This window comes from Chiloscyllium plagiosum, chromosome 4, assembly GCF_004010195.1.
Source record: "Chiloscyllium plagiosum isolate BGI_BamShark_2017 chromosome 4, ASM401019v2, whole genome shotgun sequence".
NCBI classification, from domain to species: domain Eukaryota; kingdom Metazoa; phylum Chordata; class Chondrichthyes; order Orectolobiformes; family Hemiscylliidae; genus Chiloscyllium; species Chiloscyllium plagiosum.
The window spans coordinates 6,636,410-6,657,473 of NC_057713.1; the positions used below are offsets into that span (position 1 = coordinate 6,636,410).

A 21,064-nucleotide genomic window follows, 5' to 3' on the forward strand; every position below is an offset into this window, starting at 1 on the left:
GAGTTCGGTGGGGCAGGAGCAGGCTGAGACAATGGGTCGGCCGGGGCAGTCAGGTTTGTGGATTTTGGGCAGGAGGTAGAAGTGGGCGGTGCGGGGTTGTGGGACCAAGAGGTTGGAGGCGGTGGATGGGAGATCCCCCGAGGTGATGAGGTTATGGACGGTCTGGGAGATGATGGTTTGGTGGTGGGGGGTGGCGTCATGGTCAAGGGGGCAGTAGGAGGAGGTATCTGCGAGCTGGCGTTTGGCAAGAGATAAGATTTTAATTGAAGACAATTCAGCTGCAAATGCCCATAGTGCTGAATGTATGCCCATCTTTGAGTTGGGAGATCTGTACAAAGTCTGACCCATTTAGCACAGTGATAGTACCACGCAACACTGCACAAAAGATTCTCAAAGCAAAGACAGGACCTTGTCTTCACAACGACTGCACAGTGGTCACTCCCACCAATAATGGCCATGGATATTTACAAAAGGCAGATCGGTGAGGATAAGATCATGTAGTTTCCACTTCTGTTTGCTCAGAACCTTCTACTGATCCAGTCTAGCAGCTATGTCACTTGTCTAGCAGCTATGTCACTTGTCTAGCTTGATTGGCAGTGATGCTACAAAGTCTCCACTTAGCGTAAATTCTGTGCCCTTTCCATCCTCCGAACTTCCAAGTGGAGTTCAATATTGGTTGGTGGTCTGCCATGTATGGGGTAGGCATCACCAAGCTCAAATTCTTCCCCTCTGGAATCTCTGTACTCATCTTGTTCAGCCAACAGCATTGAGCAGGCTTCCAGTCCCTCTTCAAGAGCACAATCAGGTTTATGCTGGATTCACAACAAGAGGGCTTCTTTTTAAGAAAGAGGAGAACTGAGCAGGGAGCAACAGAGTGGTCACTGAGAATGCCAAAATCTCCAAAGCAGAAACTACTAACAGCCTGGGATATAAACCCAGGGAAAGGATCTTCAGTCAGCAAGCAATTATGTTTAGATAGGTACCAAGAAATGTATTAAAATAAATACATTGTCCTTTTATTCACTTCTTCAAAAATAAAACAAACCAGGTATCGGCATTCTTTCAAAGGAAGAAAATTTACAGCCCAGGAACATTCTCTTCGGCCCTCCAAGCCTGAGCCAATCCAATGTACTGTACTTTCAAACTTAATTATGAAAATTAAACACTAAGGCTTTCTGGGAGTACAGAAACATTTCAAAATCAGAATCCAAAATGTTGATTCATTAACACAAACTAAGAACTGAAACTGGAGCCCTCCTTCAGGAAGGGCCTGAAGGAGGGCTCTGGCCCGAAACGTCAATTCTGCTGCTTCTCAGATGCTGCCTGACCTGCTGCGCTTTTCCAGTAACACACAACTCCGAAATGATAAGGTCAGCTTAATTTTCCAGGGAGTCAAATCATATTCAGTTTGCCTTTTGTTCAAACAATAACCATGCAGTGATGAGACACAATGAAAAAAAAACAAAGCTCAATCAGTGGGTGAGTGGAACAAACTAAATTGCTCTTCAAAGAATTGAACAGCCACCTTCTGGTTATGCTATTCATTGAATTCATTGGGAAGGGTACTCAGACTCAGCTTTCAAACCTCATTCCACTGATGAAAGCCCGAGTGGCAAATATCAGCCAAAATAACCAAAGTATCAGTAGTAGACTATGAAAAGTACTCAAACTCCCAAGGCAAGAAACTTTTACACAAGTTGACATGAGACTTCAGATAGCCTGAGAAAAACAACCAAAAGCATTATGCCCCCAATGGATTGAGACCAAAGCACACTGAAGCTGAATGAAAACCTTAAATGGTACTGAATGATTCAATGTTCTTTAAATTATAATCCAAAATCTTACACTTGATTTATGCTGCAGTAATGCACAAAAATGGCATATGTGGAAAATTCATACACCATGTTACCAACAGGTCACTTGCCTTATTTTCCCACATACTATTGCATCAACTATATAGGCAATGACTCATTAATAATAAATGATATATAAATTAGAGGAAATAAATTTTATAAAACATTTTCACTCCATTTATGAAATTGTGAAAAATTCCATTTTCAGATTATACAAAACTTAAGTGCAAAGCCAAATGATCAAACTCCAAATTCAAGGAATTTTCGAACTTCTCCTACCTCACTTGTCATCCGGATAAGGAGTGTTGCAGCTTCTGAATATTTGGCTTGACTTTTTAAAATTTCTGCACTTAGCAAAGTACACCTTTCAGCAAGTACCAAGTTCCTAAGATGGAATAAATTTCAAAAAAAATAAATTCCAAGTAACATTTAATTAACCAAAACAAAATATTAAATTTCTTGTGGCTTACAGCAACTGCTGGATTTCACTAAGTGGTAACAAGGTTGATAAGCAACTCTAATTAGATGAACAAGACAGAGGATCTCAGCCCAATTGTCCACTGATAATGTCTTACGTATGACACTTGCGACAGAACCAAAGTAAAGCTGTTGAGCCAGCATAGTCAAAGCACGGTCGTTCTACCAAAATCATCTGCCAAATTAATTTCAGCAACTCAGATTGAATCTGCATCCAGCTGCACCATACCAGATACTAAACTAACATTTACTGGTGTTGAAAAATGAATCTTTACAGACAAGCTGTATCCCACACTGTACTCATCCTCAGTGTTAAACGCAACACCAACATGAACTTGATTGACATTAAATTTTCAACATCAAGTGTTAAAATATATTCTCAAAAATAAACCAAGAATCTGCTCTGTACCCTCTTAGCATTATCATAAGATTTGATATTTGGGGGAAGGACAAGGCTGGATGCAATGGCCCTCTGTAAAAATTCACATTTTGCTTAGACTCAGCTCACATTTTGCTGTAATTCATTTCTTCTGGTGTATCTCAATGCTTCGACAAAGCCCTCTCAAATTGCCTTCAAATATTTCAGCAAAAATTCAGGACAAAGGAAAAATGGGAAGAAAAAGGGCAGGAAACAGAATGAATTAGAAAAATGATTACTGCATAGGGGGTAGGAATCAAGCGTGATCTCAGGTTTAGCAGAAATTTGCAAGTGGTGTGCTGCCGAGTCAGTTTGGCAGGAAGAATAATGGTTACATATTCCTTGGAAGACAAAATAATTACATATTGTTAAAATTAGCAAGACAAGTTGATAATAAATGCACAGATTCAGAGAAGTCAACATACAGGAGACCATTTGGCTCCTTGTGTCTGTCCCAGCTACCCAGCTAGTCCAGTTCTATCTCCATAATCCTCTATTTTCAAATTGATAAACTTTCAAATGTATGTCTAACTCTTTTGAAACGCACAGAATCTGCTTCCAACATTCTTCCAGGCACATCATTCCAAATCCTAACAAGTCAGTAACATTTCTCATCAAGCCTCGTTCTTTGTCTGACAAACTTGAAATTGCGACCCCTAGTTACTTGCACACCAGCCACTGAAAACAGGTAATCCTTCTTTACCCTGTCAAAATTGTTCATAATTTTGAACACCTCAGTAAGATCACCTCTTAACCTTCTCAGCTCCAAGAAGAATTAGCCCATCTTTGTTTGTATCACAAAATGACTGAAGTTACAGAATATAAAAGATGACACTTTTAAACTGAAATAGAATCTTGGTTAGATCACACTTGTTGTATCACACATCCTGCAAATAGTATCAAAGCACTGGGAAAATACAGGGAAGATTTACAAGAACATGACATGACAAAAAGATTGACCCGGATGAGTTTCTTTATTTGGAGGAAAAAGGGGAGACCAACAGAACATTTTTTTAAAATTACAAAGAGAGTTGGATGCAGAGAAACTGTTTGCACTTGCAGAGGAGTTCAGAAGGCAGGCATAGGAAGAGCTGATGAGCCTGTTGACTCAGTGTCATTGCTACCTAGCTTCAAAGGGGAAGCTTGAAATACACATTAGGTAGGACAAAAGAAAGATGGGAACGGTGGATAGGGCTAAGTGCTTAAAGCTAGTGGAAACTACTGTAGAAATTCAAATGCAGTCAACTGTTAAGAATTGAAAACCAAAAAACAAATTGCTGGTAAAGGTCAGCACATTGCTCAGAAGTTCTGATGAAGGGTCACTCTACCCAAACGTTAACTCTGATTTCTCTTCACAGATGCTGCCAGACATGCTGAACTTTTTCAGCAATTTCTATCTTTATGGTTTCCTGCATCTGCAGTTCATTCGGTTAAAAATACAATACTGGCACTCCAAGCACAACCTTACTTGCCTTAATTCTAGCTGTATCCAGTCTACTAAAAGTTCACGTGAATTTAAATATATTAGTTAATCTGCTAGCTACAAAGACTTTCCATGCATTGATTTTGAACATTTTATACCCAAATAAGTGATTGAATTTGGGTTCACATGTATGTAGCAATATCCTGTATGGTTTTCTAAAATTGGAAACTAAAGTCTTACCCCTTCTCTAATGAATAAATGCAACGTTTTTTAAAAAATGCTAACATTTTCTATCAGTCCAAATGATTGATGCATGGTAAAATTCAAATGACCTTACTGATTTTTTTCCAATCTTCATTCCAATCAATTAATGTCAAACAAGACCCTCTGCAAACAGGGCATTTAATAAGGAGTGGGGTACACACTGACATCAACAAATCCCAAAATAATCCAACATTGACACCTAGTTCAGACAAAGGGTCAATGGAGAGTTCAAGAGCAGCAACCCCAACTGGTTTTTCATTAGTCCAGGAACATGGAGGTCACTACAACATCATACAGTTAAACAACTAACCTAACCAAAGACTTGGAATTAAAGATGGAATCTTTCTGATTGAAGCCTCTCAGTTTCACATTGGGCTGTGCACAAATAAAAGTCAGGAAACTTAGTACTGATTCAAAGTCAAGAAAAAAACAGAATGAACAATTTTTATGTTGCTTTCCATAAGGAGGAAGCTAGCATGTATCTGTTCTACATCCTTCATAGATTCAATATCCTTCCATTGGCACTGAACCTATATAACCTCAGATCTTAACTACATGGGCTCCATTATTATCTTTTCAGCACTTGTGTGCACGAATATCCTTGGGTTATATCAATAACCATTCACAACTATCTGAAAAATTCATTGCCCCTTGAACTTCACAATATTTCAAGCATGAGAAAACAAAACCGTCTATAATTACATCATTTTCTCAATACATGACAAGTCAAACCTCAAAAGAATCCTTAAACCTTAAAATCATCTGCTTTACGGTCATCATTTTGCACAGAGTTGAGTAATTGTTGCGTTATGAATTAAGTCCCATTCTACATGATCAGTCCACTTTGACACTTGCTCGATTAAGCTACCAACTCCTCCTCCCACTCTCCCAAATCAAGGGCTTCACACCAAACTCAAAACTGGCTCCTAACCTCAAAACAGCCTCAAACAAGAACAGTGTTAGAAATTCTAGTCCCTTCTCAACTTGTGTTAATTCCCAAATGATGAAAATGGCACATACTTGCAGAGATCCTTGTACGTCTGAATAGCTGTTTCCATGTAATGGCTGGGATACTGCCTCTGTGCTCCTGGCTGAAGAAAAACGGATGCTGCTGCCATTTCCTTTGATAAAATTTTTACAAAAAAGGAAGCATTATTCAAGTATAACATACAGCATTTTGACAGTGCAACTTTATAATATATAGTTTATTTAGTCTTGAAGTAGTATCCTATATACATTGAAATGGAGCAAACATATGCAATAAAAATCTCATGAAATATCAATATTATTTAGGCAAGAGGATGAAAATTACAGTTGTTTGGTTGTAATGTTGAGAAAGACAGTTCAAGATTTTCATTTACAATCATCAGGAAGGTTCACCAGAAACCTGGCACAACGTATACGTGTTTTTCATTTCTGCAAAGAATACAATTGTGTTTACTAATGTGGAGCTTCCTGTATACACAAGCGTATCACAGCATGAGCCCAATTATTGTGAATGAGTTAACACAATGATTCTGAGCACACAATTACTTGACAATCCCACCCCTTCTCGGAATCATAATATTGCACACTGGTCTGGCTTGTAAGCTTAGGATAGTTGGATACAGTCAGTATTTTGCCTGTCACAAACAGTCAAAAGGTTATACTGTTTGATACAGCCCAAGCACAGATAGATCATGTGGCATAAAGAGAGAGTATCATACAACCATAAGAGCGTAGTCGTTAACAGTCATCTAACCGGAGCATTCTCCAAGACAACAATTCTACCTTGCCAATGAATTACCACTCATTTTATACAACAAAATGTTATTCTCCTTTGCAAATGTTCTGAGTGCAAATCAAAAATATTTTTCAGCAATATTCAAAATAATGACCATGTTCAAATGTACTGCCTTGAATAATTTATGACCACTAAATTGTTCGTCTTTCTATTCAGAGTTCTCTAAGGAAGGGCAAAACTATAATTAATGACAAAATGCCAGAGCTTCAAAAGGTAAATTGCTCGTGGTTACAAGATTAAAGTGGATATTCAAAAAAGGCATCCACGCAAGACAGATTCAATTCACTGAAGTGCATATACTAACTTTGCCAGAATGATCTATCCAGGAAAGAGGTCATTCACCCCCATCACGTGCGGTCAGATGACAGCAATTTAACAGCCAATGGTTTTGAAGATGGGTCAGCATTGATGTTACGAAACACACAGCTTGACTGACACATTGGTGTTGGATCTGGATATAGTGGGTAACCAGCAATCTCGATTAGCCTTACTGCAAGACCAAAATAGGTCAGCAAGTGAGGCTAACTATATGCAACGTGCCTTCACTCTAATCTAATTCACACACAAGTTGATCACTTTTCTACAGTATTATCAATTATCTATTTATCACATGCCCAGTGGTAATGGGCAAGCAACATAGCAGGCGGCGTAGTTTCATTGGGAGCTATAGCCAGGAACCTGTGCCTAGCCCATCAAGCCACACAAACATTTTTATTGGAGGATGTGGAACTAGGCAGCACCCACAAGTGACTAAGAGCGAGAAATGGTTTCTTTCATCTTCCTGGTAAGGATCACAAGAGCACAGACACAAGTCAATCTCAAAAATCAAAGCAAGGGTGACATTTGTCACCACTGGCACATGGATTCTGTATGTCCTCCTAGAGCATACCACAGTCGGCAGATCTGATATCCTTAGCATTAGACAGCCAGCTAGTAACAACATCTAGATTATCACCCTCAGCAAGAATCATCTAACCAAGTAGTATGGGTTGCACAGTGGCTGTGGTTAACATTGCTGCCTCATGGTGCCAGAGACCCGGGTTCAATTCCACCCTCAGGTGACTGTCTGCATGGAGTTAAACACATTCTCCCAGTGTCTGCATGGGTTTCTTCCAGGTACCCCAGTTTCCTCCCACAGTCCAAAGATGTGGAGGTTAAGTGGACTGGCCATGCTAAATTGCCACTGGTATGCAGGGATGGGCAGGCTGTGGGGGTTAGCCATTGCAAATACAGAATTACAGGGATAGGGTAGGGGGAGTAGGTCTGGGTGGGATGCTCTTCAGAGTATCGGTGTGGACTCAATGGGACAATTGGTCTGCTTCCATACTGCAGTGATTCTAAGATGCAATGAGAATGACCTCAAGGAAAATCAAGGTCAGCTACATGTTCTTTGGAGAGTATAAAGCTGGTGCAGGCTTTGCTATTTGGAATACTTGTATCAGTAAGTTACCTGCCATCCCACAAGCGTTACTTCTTGGTTGATGATCCTTAAACTCTCCCTGCACGACAATGGACAATATACTTTATGTACACCAGAAGACCTACTACTTGCATGGGCACTATTAACTTATGAAGCAAAGGGAAAAGTGTATTCGTTGAGGGCTGCAGTATCAAAGTTAGACAAGCTAAACATGCTCAGTGACTTCAGCACAAAAGGTGATGCAAACCACGAGGTGCAGGAAAAGGTAATCAAAAATAAAAGCTAGCACAGGTAGATATAACAGAAATGATTTCCTCTGAGATGCTCTCATCCAAATTAGCTTCAGACAGCCAGCTAGTTACAACTAGATTGCTATTCTCCACAAGAGTCATTTGCAGAGAGGTACGGATGGCACTGTGGCTGTGGTTAGCACTGCTGCCTCAATGCCAGGTACCTGGTTCCACCCTCAGGTGACTGCCTGCGTCTCACATTTTACTGCTTCCACTCCTCAGATTACAAGTCCCCACATTCCATCTAAAATGCAGTGATGCAGCTAGTTGGAATGTCCCACATATTGTGTAGCAAGGATGAATTGGAGGGAGGAGCAGACGTATCAAGTGGAAAGTAAGGGACGAGGCAAACATCAGAGTTTCAGAAGGTGAGAGCTCACACGTCAAGGCACATGGAGACAGGACAGAGTTGCAAAACTAACCTGGTCAGTCAACTTGTGAGAAGTTGGGAGGCTTGGGTTGAATAGAAAAAAAATATAAAAGAACCTGTGGAACAGAGTTATACAGTCATCTGGCTACTGACCCAGACAGAGATTGGGGAGTACTCAAACCAGCAGAATCCTGTTTCCATACCAATCACAAATGAGGGGAGAAAATTACTGCAGATGCTGGAATCTGTACTGAAAACAAGTGCTGGAGATCACAGCATTCATGGACAGACAGTAAGCTCATGTTGAGTCTAAATGACTTCAGAGTTGAATGGGAATATCAGACTGCATAGTTGTACTTCCAAGCTAACTGCAATGACTGAACAGATAAGCGGGCAGACGAGACAAAGTTACGGCTTTGCTGGTCTGCTTTTATTGTATAATTTTCTTAATTGTTGAAAGGTGTTTTGAGTTCACTAAGTTTTTTTTATTGCAAACACCTTTAAGTGGTTTTATCCAGAGTTATAATTACAAATTGGCAGGTTATTTATACCACTGCCTCACAGCAACAGGAAACGTCAATTTCACTCCCAGCTGGCTGTGCAAACCCCACATTATCCCAGTGTCTGCTTCAGTTTCCTCCCACAAACCAGAGATGCAGGTTAGATGGATTAGTCATAGTAGATCTAGAGATAGAGTGGAGGGGGTGGCAAGATCTGGGTAGGATGGTCTTCAGATAAACAGGGCCGAATGGCTTGCTTCCACACTGGAGGGATTCTATAATTTGAAGTTCTGTGCAATGAACCCAACATAGAATAAAACCCAGAAGATGCACTTGTGTTTATTCTCATACACTGTTCAAGCTCTCTCCTATATAACAGTACAGTACTAAAACACTATTTACATGTATCTTAGGTTTTACAACCAAAGACAACAGGCTTCATTGAGAATTATCTTTTCAAAAGAGGCAAATTCCATTGTGATGTGCTTTTGTTTCATTTTATGGGAAGTGGTGAGTTGGCAGAAGGTAAATGTGACTGCAGACTAGACTGTACAGAAGTACTATAGAGGGAGCAGAAACAACATACCAGCATGGTTTCTTGGAAAAGCTGGAGGTTACTCTTATTTAAGCAGAGAAAATTAATAAGTCACCAAAATTGTGAGGGCTCTAAATAAAGAGAAACTGCACCCTTTAGTGAAGGGTTGAGAACCAAAAGTCTCAAACCAAAAGGTGACTGACTGGAGAATTAATATTGAAAAGGAGGAAAGTTTCCTAAAAACAACGAATGGTTAAGATCTAGACTGCACAACCGGAGGTTGTGGTGGAGGAAGATTCAATTATGGTTTGTCACAGGGAACTGGATAACTATCTGCAGAAAAAGAGGCAGCATATTGACGATGACTAGACAATAGAGTTTACTCTACCGCTTTAGAAGCTCTTGGTTTGACCTCCACAGATTAGTTTTATAAAACTAAAGAACTGAAATAATTGGAGAACTACCACCCTCTGGAGGGTTTTCCTCAAATTACAAGTTTTCACGATACACAAACATTTACAAGATTGCCCAATGCAACCTCAAGACATCTGGCTGAATAAGAGCTAAAGGACAACTTCAGTTAAACACAGATCTCAAAGATTTGAGGAGACATCAGACTTGGAGGTGATAGCCTAGTTGTATTATTGCTGGACTATTAATCCAGAGACCCAGGCAATTTTCTGGGGACACAATTCAAATCCTGCAATGGTAGATAGAAGAATGCGAATTCAATAAAAATCTGGAATTAACGGTCTAATGATGGCAATGAATCCATGTTGATTGCTGGAAAAACCCATTTGGTTCACTACTGCCCTGCAATCCTTACCTCGTCTGACCTACATGTGATTCCAGACACATGGCAACATGGTTGACTCTCAACTACCTGAGTAATTAGGGATAGGCAATAAATGTTGACAGCCACTGAAGCCACATCTCGTGAACAAATAAAAAGTCCTTCACTGGAGCCAAATCAATGCAACTATTTTGAAAACCTGACTATTTTCTGGCTTTCCTCTATATTTCACTTGCTTTAATAATTTTGCTTTTAATGCCATATCTTACAGTCTCTTACTCCCCAACTTCCTCTTGAGCTGATCTAACCTCACTCCACTTTTTCCTTTAAACATTTAAGTTGTTACAGTTATTCTTTTAACTCCATTTGTTTCTATTCGTCTATGGCATCCTAAAACACAAACGCAAGTTGTTGAAATCTTTGAGTAACTGCATAATTGTACCACCACTAAATAAATTGTTCCTGATTTTGCTAAAGTCATGCCCTCCACTGAGATTGGTTTTAGTATTTTTATTTCTGAATTGACTTTTTCTGTTTTTATAAATACTCCTGAAATCTCAGTGAGCAGTACATCAAAGATAAAAAGGAGTTTGAGATAAGGACTGCAGTTAGCCAATTCAGATGGGCTCAGGGAGATGAGTTAAGAAAATCAAAGTAATGTAAATAGATGAAAAGGAGAGCAAAATACTGAAGTAGTTCAAAAATAAGTCATTAATGCTAAATAATGCCAACAGTTTAAACCACTGATAAAAATGTTATACAGAGGAACCTCGATTATCCGAGCGAGATGGGTCGGCAGCACTTCATTCGGATAATTGATTATTCGGATAACTGATTCCATGCCTCTTCTCTAGGACTCAGTTTTCTGAAGTTTCCTTTTTCCTTGCTCGGCCTGCCTTGCTCCCTCTCTGTCTCAGCGTTTGTTTCTGAGCAGACTCACTTGTATGTAAGGGACTTGCAGCATTGCTGAAGCCTCTTCCTGCCACTGCTTCACTTCAATGGGATTGAGAGGGGGGAGCACTTGCTATGTCTGCTCCCCTTTCAGGAGCCGAGACAGCAGCACACCTCGCATGTTTCCAGACAGCAGATTGAGTGAAGTGGCCAGATGCCTCATCTCTTTTCCCCAATGGGACTCCAGAACAAAATGAAGTAATGGAGAAAGCAGCCGGACTGGACACCTACAGCAAGATTGCTGCTACCTTTGGGAGGGGGTGAGTCTCAAAATAGCACACACATATGCAGCCGCACGCGTGCACACACACACACCCAACCTTTTGACAAGTTCCCACTCTGCCCTGTGCACAACAATGCTGGAGAAATTATCTAGGGAAGGGGGGATTAGGGTACACCCCTGTGTAGAACTCCAGGGAAAGTGTGGAGAGAGAGGGGGAGGGCAGGTGGTCAGTCATTTGGAGACAGTGCCTGGGCTCCCATCAAATGTACAGGAATGTTCTCGCAGCATTTCACTTTTAATCACTAAACAAAAGACGCGATCATTGTTGGTAACACCTCGTTGATATAATGTCTTCAAATCAGGACCTTGAGATCATCTTCAGATATTCTGAAATTCAGACAACTGGTATTCGGATAATCGAGGTTCCTCTGTACATGTGGAAAAAGGAACCATGTATGTAGATAATGAACGGTGTGTTCAAGACAACAGCAAAATAAACCAAGGGCTTTGTTAAAACTGCACTTCACTGTTTGCATAGCCACAGCCTCAACATAATCAGAAGGGTAACTCAGCTAAGTAAAGTCACAATTGAACTAGTGACTCCAGATTAAGCTCCAGACTAGAAGATAAAAGATGTGGGTATGTTCGCTAAGCTGGGAAGATAATTTGCAGAAATTTCGTCCCCTGTCTACATGACATGTTCAGTGCTTTGGGGCCTCCTGTGAAACGCAGTGGTACTGTCTCTTGTCATCTAGGCAAGGGACGAAATGTCTGCAAATCAACTTCTCAGCTTGGTGAACATACCCACAATCACAGCAACTGGCACCTGAGCTACAAATCTTCACACAAACCTTGAATAGAATAAAAGTATTGGCATCTAGAAATTGTCCAAGGTTGATTACTGAATGAGGATTACCAAATTAAGCGAATTAATGAGGAAACAGCTTCTACTCAGTTTTCATCTTTTTGAAGGGAGGATAATCAAAGAGAATTAATAGATTATAAATTCAACAGAGATAGAGAATTTGAATTCAGAAATTTTCTTTTGAGCACAAGACTGCAGAATAAGTACCTCATTTCAGAACGAAAGGTATTGTAGAAATACAAGAACCTTAAGCAACTTTTGTCTTAAGGTAGTAAAACATTTTTACTATTGATTAAGTGTTCATTCAGGTGAGGTTTGACCTAAAAACAGGAGTGGGTGCATCTTTGCTATTTCTAGAATCACAGTAAAGATATGGAAGGTCCAATACATGGCAATCAATTCAACAGTAACTTTCTAAAGATAACCTGAAAAATATCTGAAGGATTACAGAGATATGACACTACTTCAATGCATTTTCAAAAAAAGCTGTGCTCTCTACGATTCCATAATTCTTTACATGTTATTGTGAAATTCTTTCAAAGTGACATCAAACAGGCAAATGTGTCTCACCATGCACTTTTTAAAACACTTTTGTGAGACATGTGCAGTGTTAGTCAGGCCAGCATTAACACCCATTCTCATTTGCTTGAGATGATGAGGAGTTGAATCCCTGCAGTTTCTGGGGTGCACGAATAATGCCATCCAGAACAAAGTTTCAGGATTTTGACCCAGCAATATTGAAGGAACGGTAACATATTTCCAAGTCAGGACAGCGTGGGGTTTGGAAGGGAACTTTCAGGTCATGTTCCCATGCATCAGTTGCCCTTTTCATTCCAGATGCTAGGGGTCACGGATTCGAGAGGTGCTGGCGATGAGTTACTGCGGTTCACACTGCTGCTACTGTGCGTCAGTGGTGAAGGGTGTGAATATTTGTGGATATGGGTTTAATACTGGATGGTGTACAGCTTCTTGAGATTTCAGCTGCACTCTTCTAGGCTAGATAACAATTTTCTTTCATACTTCTAACTTGCACCTTTTAGCTGGAGCACAGGCACTGGGAAACAGGAAGCAAACTACCATTGCAGAATTCCCAGACTATTTATATACCTGGTCCAGTCCATGTTAACTGGTGTACTACAAATAATGCCACTGAACATCAAGAAGGTTTAAAGGAGATGGGATGAGAAACCTTTTCACTCAGGGTGGTGGGAATCAGGAGCTCCCTGTAAGGGAGGTGGGGACCCTCATAACATCTTAAGCAGTATTTAAATGTGCACTTACAACATCAAGGCATACACAAAGTTGATGGTCAAGCACTGGAAAATATGCCTAGAATAGTTAGGTCGTTACTTTTGATCAGTGTGGACACAATGGGCCTTTATCTAAGCAGTAGATTGCCATAACTCAGATGGTTCAGCTCTCCTTGTGGAAAATTAAGCAATTTATAGTCATGGCTGGGATTTGGTTTTTGTACATTCACTGATTTGAAGAAAGTGAGGACTGCAGATGCTGGAGATCAAAATCGAGAGTGTGGTGCTAGAAAAGATAAGGTCAGGCAGCACCCAAAGAGGAGAATCGACGTTTCGGGCATAAGCCCTTCATCAGGAATTCCTTGGATGCTGCCTGACCTGCTGTGCTTTTCCAGCATCACACAGTCGACAACATACATTGATTTGTTGCTTATGGCTTCAAGCTAGAGGAAATTTCAGTTGTAAACATGAAAAATACATCTGCTCAATCCCACAGAGAAATCTGCCAATAATTAACATAGTTAAAAATCTCACAACACCAGGTTATAGTCCAACAGGTTTATTTGGAAGTACTAGCTTTCGGAGAGCTGCTCCAAATTTGTAGTCTTATGACCCTACACCACAGCTGCCTGAAGGAGAGTGCTCCGAAAGCTAGTACTTGCAAATAAACCTGTTGGACTATAACCTGGTATTGAGAGATTTTTAAACTTTGTCCACCCCAGTCCAACAGCAGCACCTCCACAGAATAATTAACATGACACTGTTGTTTAAACCCACTGAGCAGCTTTAGCTGTAACTTTCGTTTAAAAGAGGGAAATAGAAGAGTTTACTGAAAGTATTTGCTACACAGGGACTTATTTTTCCCTTTTGGGGGTTGGGAGCTGGGCCGAGGTAAGGAAGAGGAGAAACTGTGGCAAAGGCGAGAGGGGCACAGATACAGACGCACTCCTTAAAATCAATAGGAGTATTAGAATGGAGGTACCAATGTAATTTTCAAAACACTGTACATGTTCTCAAACATTCAGTTACCCTGCATTTTTGGTGTAATCGCCCAACCTATTGGCTCGATAATGAGGGTAATTAAGAACTAACCAATGCCCCTGCAGCATATAACATTGCTTGATCGTTGAGAAAGTCCTTCTTTGCTGTATGGTAGCAGCTGTAAGCCAGGTCATAGTGTTGGACCAAGAAACACAGATCGGCCATTTTTCTTATCTGCAGCTCTGGAGCTTCTGGTGGATACCTGAAGATCATCAAAGCAGAATGCAAAGTCAGCAACTAAATCCCTGTACCCTAGACTGTTGCAAGTGCCAAATTCAGACCTGGCAATTTCAGTGCTCCACAGGTACACCAGTTTGAAGCATTTCTTCATGGACTCATCACCCAAGCATGTGACTCACTTTTGATTCAGAACCAAACCAATATACTCAAACACACCCAAAAAACAGATTATATGGTTAGCACTTAAGAACTCTTCCACAAATAGAATGAACTTAAGCCTATAATATTTATTATTTATCGCCTTGGCACACAATTTATCTAATTTTGAACAAATCATCAGTGGAAAGGTTCAACTCACAAATTAAACCAATCTTTGCAAATCTGGTTGTACTTTTTTCTCAAGATGGAAAAGTCCTTCCAATCTCAGACTTTTCATTTTCATTTCCTCCCCTCAACCTCAATTCAAGGCTGTGAACTTTCAATTTCTTGGACTAACGTAGGTCTCCAGCCTCTTTGGTTTCCTTCACATTTTAACTCCTCATTGCTAATCTTTATCAAAATATTTTCTACAACAGTACCTCAAAACAAAGCCATACAAGGCCAATGGTAAACACTTCCTTTCATTATAAAGTTTTGAATTTAGGAAATTAATTAGTCTGTAGTCTTTTTTTTAAATTCCAACCAAGAATTTCAGCCCAAAATACTTACAATATACTGCTGGCATTTTTAAGTTCATTCAAGGTTTTCTCTGGCACCTTACTCCCACTGAACCATTTCTTTGTAGCAGTGAATAAAGAGCGGCTGAGACCTTTTCTGGATACAAGCTGCAGAAACAAATCAGAAGATTTGCACATCAGAAGATTTCGAAAAGATGGACTGTTTGAACAATTCACAACATGAGTAAGGCATCAGTCTAGGCCTCTACAATTGAAAAGGCAAAAGTTTTATAAACAAATCATTGTAGGATGATGTGACAAAGCTAAAAATGTGTCCTTTAATCAAAGTTAAAAATCACAACACCAGGTTATAGTCCAACAGGTTTAATTGGAAGCACACTAGCTTTCAGAGCGACGCTCCTTCATCAGATACAAGAATCCAAAACCCCCTCTCCTGCGCCATCCCTGCAGCAATGTGTTCACTCCACTCTTTCCCTGTTCCTAGCACGTGGCACGGGCAACAAACCCTCGATGATAACTGTTTCTTCCAGCTCTAAGCTTCTATCCTAGCTCCAATTAAACCTGTTGGACTATAACCTGGTGCTGTGTGATTAAACCTGTTGGACTATAACCTGGTGCTGTGTGATTTTTAACTTTGTACACCCCAGTCCAAATCAGTCCTTTAATCAATGAATCCTCAAATCTGCACGTGGCCATGCAGTTGAGAAGGTATCATTCAGACAGCCCATAAGCGACCCTTTTAGGACACTATGTCATAACACAAACAAATTAAAATAAATGGGTCTCAAAATAAATGGAGGCATCAATGTCTCGACTGTTGGAGCTGGATGAACTGCAGATCATTCGGGAGGCGGAGGGGGTGATTGAGAGGAGTTACAGGGAGGTAGTTACTCCACAGCTGTACGAAGGTAGATGGGTTACCGTCAGTGGTAGGAAAGGGAATCGGCAGGCAGTGCAGGGATCTCCTGTGGTGGTTCCCCTCAGCAAGTATACCATTTTGGATACTGTTGGGGGGGGTGAACGACTCACCAATGGCAACCAGTGGGGCACAAGTTTCTGGTGCAGAATCTGTCCCTGTTGCTCAGAAGGGAAGGGGAAGAGGAGCAGAGCTTTAGTCTTTGGGGACTCCATAGTTAGGTGGTTTTCTGGCAATGAGAGAGACTTATGATTGGTGTGTTGCCTCCCAGGTGCCAGGGTTTGTGATGACTCAGATAGTGTTTTCAGGATCCTTGAGGGGGAGGGGGAGCAGCCCCAAGTCGTGGTCCACATAGGCAGCAACAACATAGATAGGCAGAAAGGTGGGGATCTAAGGCAGAAATTCAGGGAGCTAGGATAGAAGCTTAGAGCTGGAAGAAACAGTTATCATCGAGGGTTTGTTGCCCGTGCCACGTGCTAGGAACAGGGAAAGAGTGGAGTGAACACATTGCTGCAGGGATGGCGCAGGAGAGGGGGTTTTGGATTCTTGGATAATTGGAGCTCTTTCTGGGGAAGGTAGGATCTCTACAAACAGGATGGTCTTCACCTGAACCAGAGGGGCACCAATATTCTGGGCGGGAGGTTTGCGAATGCTCTTCGGCAAGCGGCATTGGGGGGTTAAACTAATGCAGCGGGGGGTAACCTGAATTGTAGTTCCAGTGTACAGGAGGTTGAGGGTAGTGAGGTCAGGGATAGGTTTACAAAGTCGCGAGAGGTCACCAGCATCCAGGATATTGATTTGAAGTGTGTGACTTCAACGCTAGGAGCATCCAGAATAAGGAGGGTGAACTCATAGCATGGGTTGGTCCCTGGAATTACGATTTTGTGGCCATTTCAGAGACATGGCTAGAGGGGGGATAGGAATTGTTGTTGCAGATTCTGTGATTTAGATGTTTCGGTAAGAGCAGAGAAGATGGTAAAAGAGGCGGAGGTGGGAATGCACCAAGGATAACATTACAGCAGTTGAGGTAACATTTGAGGACTCATTCACTGAGGTAGTTTGGGCTAAGGTTAGAAACAGGAAAAGGAGTGGTCACCCTGTTGGGAGTTTTCAAAAGGCCTCCACAAATTGTTCCAGGGATGTAGAGGACATGATAGCAAAGATTGTTTTTGATAAGAACATGTAACAGGGTAGTTGTTATGGGGGCATTAACTGCCCCAATCTTGACTGGGAGTAAGGTCAGCTTTTGTTCAATATGCGCAGGACGGTTTTCTGACAGGACAGTTTTCTGACAGTACGTAGACAGGCCAACAAGGGGAGATGCCATATTAGATTTGGTACTGAGGAATGAATCCGGTGAGCACTTTGGTGATAGTGACCACCATTCGGTTATGTTTACAATAGCAATGGGCAGGGATAGGCATAAACCACAGGGAGAGGTATAACCGGAGGAAAGGCAATTATGATACGATTAGGCAAAATTTAGGATGCATAGGATGGGGAAGGAAACTACAGGGGATGGATGAACCTGAAATGTGGAGCTTATTCAAGGAACCAATATTGCAGGTGCTTGATAAGTATATACTTATCAGCCAGGAAGGTAGTTGTCAAGGGAACCATGGTTTACTAAAGAAGTTGAAGCTCTCGTCAAGAGAAAAATGAAGGCTTGTGAGGATGAGGTGTGATGGCTCAGAGGGCTTGAGTGTTATAAGTTAGCCTGAAAAGATCTAAAGAGACAGCTAAGAGCCAGGAGGGGACATGAGAAGTTGCTGGCAGATAGGATCAAGGAAAACTATAAGGCATTCTATAGATAGATCAGGAATAAAAGAATGATGAGAGTAAGATTAAGGCCAAAGACAGCAATGGGAAGTTGCGTATGGAATCTGAGGACATAGGAGAAGCAATTAGTGAATATGTTTAGTCAGTATTCACATTGGAGAATACAGATTAGATGGGATTGCAGTTGACAAAGAGGAGGTTTTAGCAATTTTGGAAGATCTGAAAATTAGTAAGACCCCTGGGCCGGATGGGATTCTCTGGGAAGCCAAGGAGGAGATTGTAGAACCTTTGATCTTGGTCATCGTTGTCAACAGGAGTACTGCTAGAAGACTGGAGGATAGCAAATGTTGTTCCCTTGTTTAAGGAGGGGAGTCAGGTCAACTCTGGTAATTATAGGCCAGTGGGTAACGTGTTGGAAAAGGTTACGAGATAGGATTTATCATCTGGAAAAGAATAATTTGATTAGGGATAGTCAACACAGTTTTGTGAAGGGTAGGTCATGCCTAACTAATCATTGAATAGGTGACAAAACTGGTGGATGAAGGTAAAGTGGTTGATGTGGTGTATATGGACTTCAGTAAGGGGTTTGATAAGGTTCCACACAGTGAGTTATTGCACAAAATATGGAGTTTCGGGATTGAAGGTGATTTAGGGGTTTGGATCAGAAATTGGTGAGCTGAAAGATGATAGAGGGTTGTGGTTGATGGGAAATGTTCATCCTGGAGCTCAGTTTCTAATGGTGTGCCGCAGGATCTGTTCTGGGGCCACTGCTGTCTGTCTGTCATTTTTATAAATGATCTGGAGGTGGGCGTCAAAGGATGGGTTAGTAAATTTGCGGATAACACTAAGGTTGGCAGAATTGGGGATAGTGCTGAAGGATGTTGTGGGTTACAGATAAGATGCAGAGCTGGGCTGAGAAGTGGCAAATGGAGTTTAATGCGAAAAAACGTGAGATAGTTCATTTTGGAAGAAATAATGTGTATGCAGAGTACTGGGCTAATAAAGTTTTTGCGGTGTAGATGAACAGAGATCTCTGTATCCAGGTGCATAAATCATTGAAAGTTGCCACCCAGGTTGATAGGCTTGTTAAGGAGGCATATGGTGTGCTGGCATTTATTGGTAGGGGAATTGAGTTTCACAGCCACGAGGTCATGCTTCAGCTGTACAAGACATTGGTATGGCTGCACCTGGAGTATTGGTCACTGCATTATAGGAAGGATGTGGAAGCTTTGGAAATGGTTCAGAAGAGATCTACTAGGATATTGCCTGGTATGGAAGTAAAGTCTTTGAGGAAAGGCTGAGGGAACGGAGGCTGTTTTCATTGGACAGAAGATGGAATGGTGACTTAATCAAGATGTAGAAGATAATCAGAAGGCTCGATAGGGTGGACAATGAAAGACTTTTTCCTCAGATGCTGAAGGCTGACATGAGGTGACATTGCTTTAAATTGAAGGGTGATAGATTGAGGACAGGCATCAGGAGTAGTTTCTTTACTCTAGGAGAAGCGTGGAATGACCTGACTGCAACTCGTTGACGTTAAGGGCATTGGACATACATATGGATAATAAGGGAACAGTGTTGGTTAGATGGGCATCAGATTAATTTCACAGGTCAGTGCAACATTAAAGGCCAAAAGAACTGTACTGCGCTGTAAGGTTCTATATTCTATGTAGATGCTGCCAGACCGTTGAGGCTTCTTGCAGTTAGTTGAGTATAAATATTAATGGGGACATCATGGAGGAAAACTTCTCTGCTCTTCAAAATAAAAAGTGTCTTAAGATCTTTCCTATTTACCTGAAAATGCAGACAGGCACTTGGATTAATGTTTATCCAACATACAACGCATTTGATAGTCACAGTAGCACTGAAAGAAATATCTAGATAATCTACTTAAGACCCCAAAGGAGTTGAACCTTTTACCTTACAACAGACTCCAACTCAAGACTCAAAAACCCAATTCTTGCAGTTTTAGCTGTGCGCGCGCAAAACAGCAGCAGCACAAATTATATTATGTGAATAAGTGCCAAATTACACTTTGTCCGAGAGTAGATACAGTTACAGAAATGGTACAGAATTATGAAGCTACAGTGCTATTTATTATATACTTATATTTTGGACAAAACTAAAAAATTGTGTAAGGTAGAAACTAAGACAAAAAGATGACATTTCATTACAGCAACTTCAGAACTAGTCCCTACCCATCCGCAGGTAACTTACACGGAAACAAAATTTACAACACTGAATGAAGCCATTTGGCACATTCTCAGTCAACAAAACTGCCTACTCCCACTTTCCAGTGGCTGATTGGGACAGACCAGAAAGAAAAGCCCCAGGTTACTTTAGCTGTGGGAGTGAGCGAGAGCAGTGGCGAATCATTGCTGAGAGTAATCCGCATTTGTACTAGAGCAAACAAAGATCGTATTAACCAGAATGTCTAACTAAGCATTAGTTCCCATAAAGGGCAGCTGCTTTATACTGGTCCTAAAAGGAAGGTAGTGTACTTAGAACTCACTATCCTGACGATGCATGAATTATGCACTGAAGAACAGATTCAGCTGCCAGTTTGAAAACCTGCAGTGATGTCTCAGTTGCTCAGGCTTGAACCCTGCTCCAATTTCACTCACCTGGAATGTCACCTAGACAGGGGACGAAACGTTTGCAACAAAAATTTCTAGCTCGTCGAACAAAACCATAACAATGAGCACCCAAGCTACAAATCTTCACCCAAACTTTGAACACCTATGGGCGAGAGACACTAAGACAAGCCAGGAAATGGGAATCCTGCGCTAACCACCTAAGCGCCACATACAAACAACTCCGGTTCCTGCATGAATGCCGAAAGAATAGAATGCTTCCACCAAGTGTCAGATACAGACCGCCAGTCAACAACCCACAAGCCAGAGACACAACCAGACAGAACGGATTCAGGATGATCCAGGTAATGATCACAGACGCGCACAACAGACTTCACAAATACAGACATGAAATTGCGCGCCAAAAGTCGTTAATTTCAAAAACCACGAATCAGGAATGGACCCGGACCATAGAACAGGCTG

The 21,064-nt window shown here is 41.2% G+C and overlaps 1 protein-coding gene across 2 annotated transcripts in view; it reads right to left on the bottom strand.

The window, feature by feature from the left end:
* trappc8 (trafficking protein particle complex subunit 8) overlaps nt 1-21,064 on the bottom strand; it is a 149,252-nt gene that overhangs the window by 58,339 nt on the left and 69,849 nt on the right. For both annotated transcript variants that reach the window (XM_043687640.1, XM_043687639.1), the window contains 4 exons: nt 15,345-15,460; nt 14,508-14,658; nt 5,456-5,556; nt 2,133-2,238 (listed from right to left, as the gene is read on the bottom strand). In XM_043687640.1, the coding sequence (XP_043543575.1) occupies nt 2,133-2,238; nt 5,456-5,556; nt 14,508-14,658; nt 15,345-15,460 (474 nt within the window). The remainder of the gene's footprint in view (nt 1-2,132; nt 2,239-5,455; nt 5,557-14,507; nt 14,659-15,344; nt 15,461-21,064) is intronic.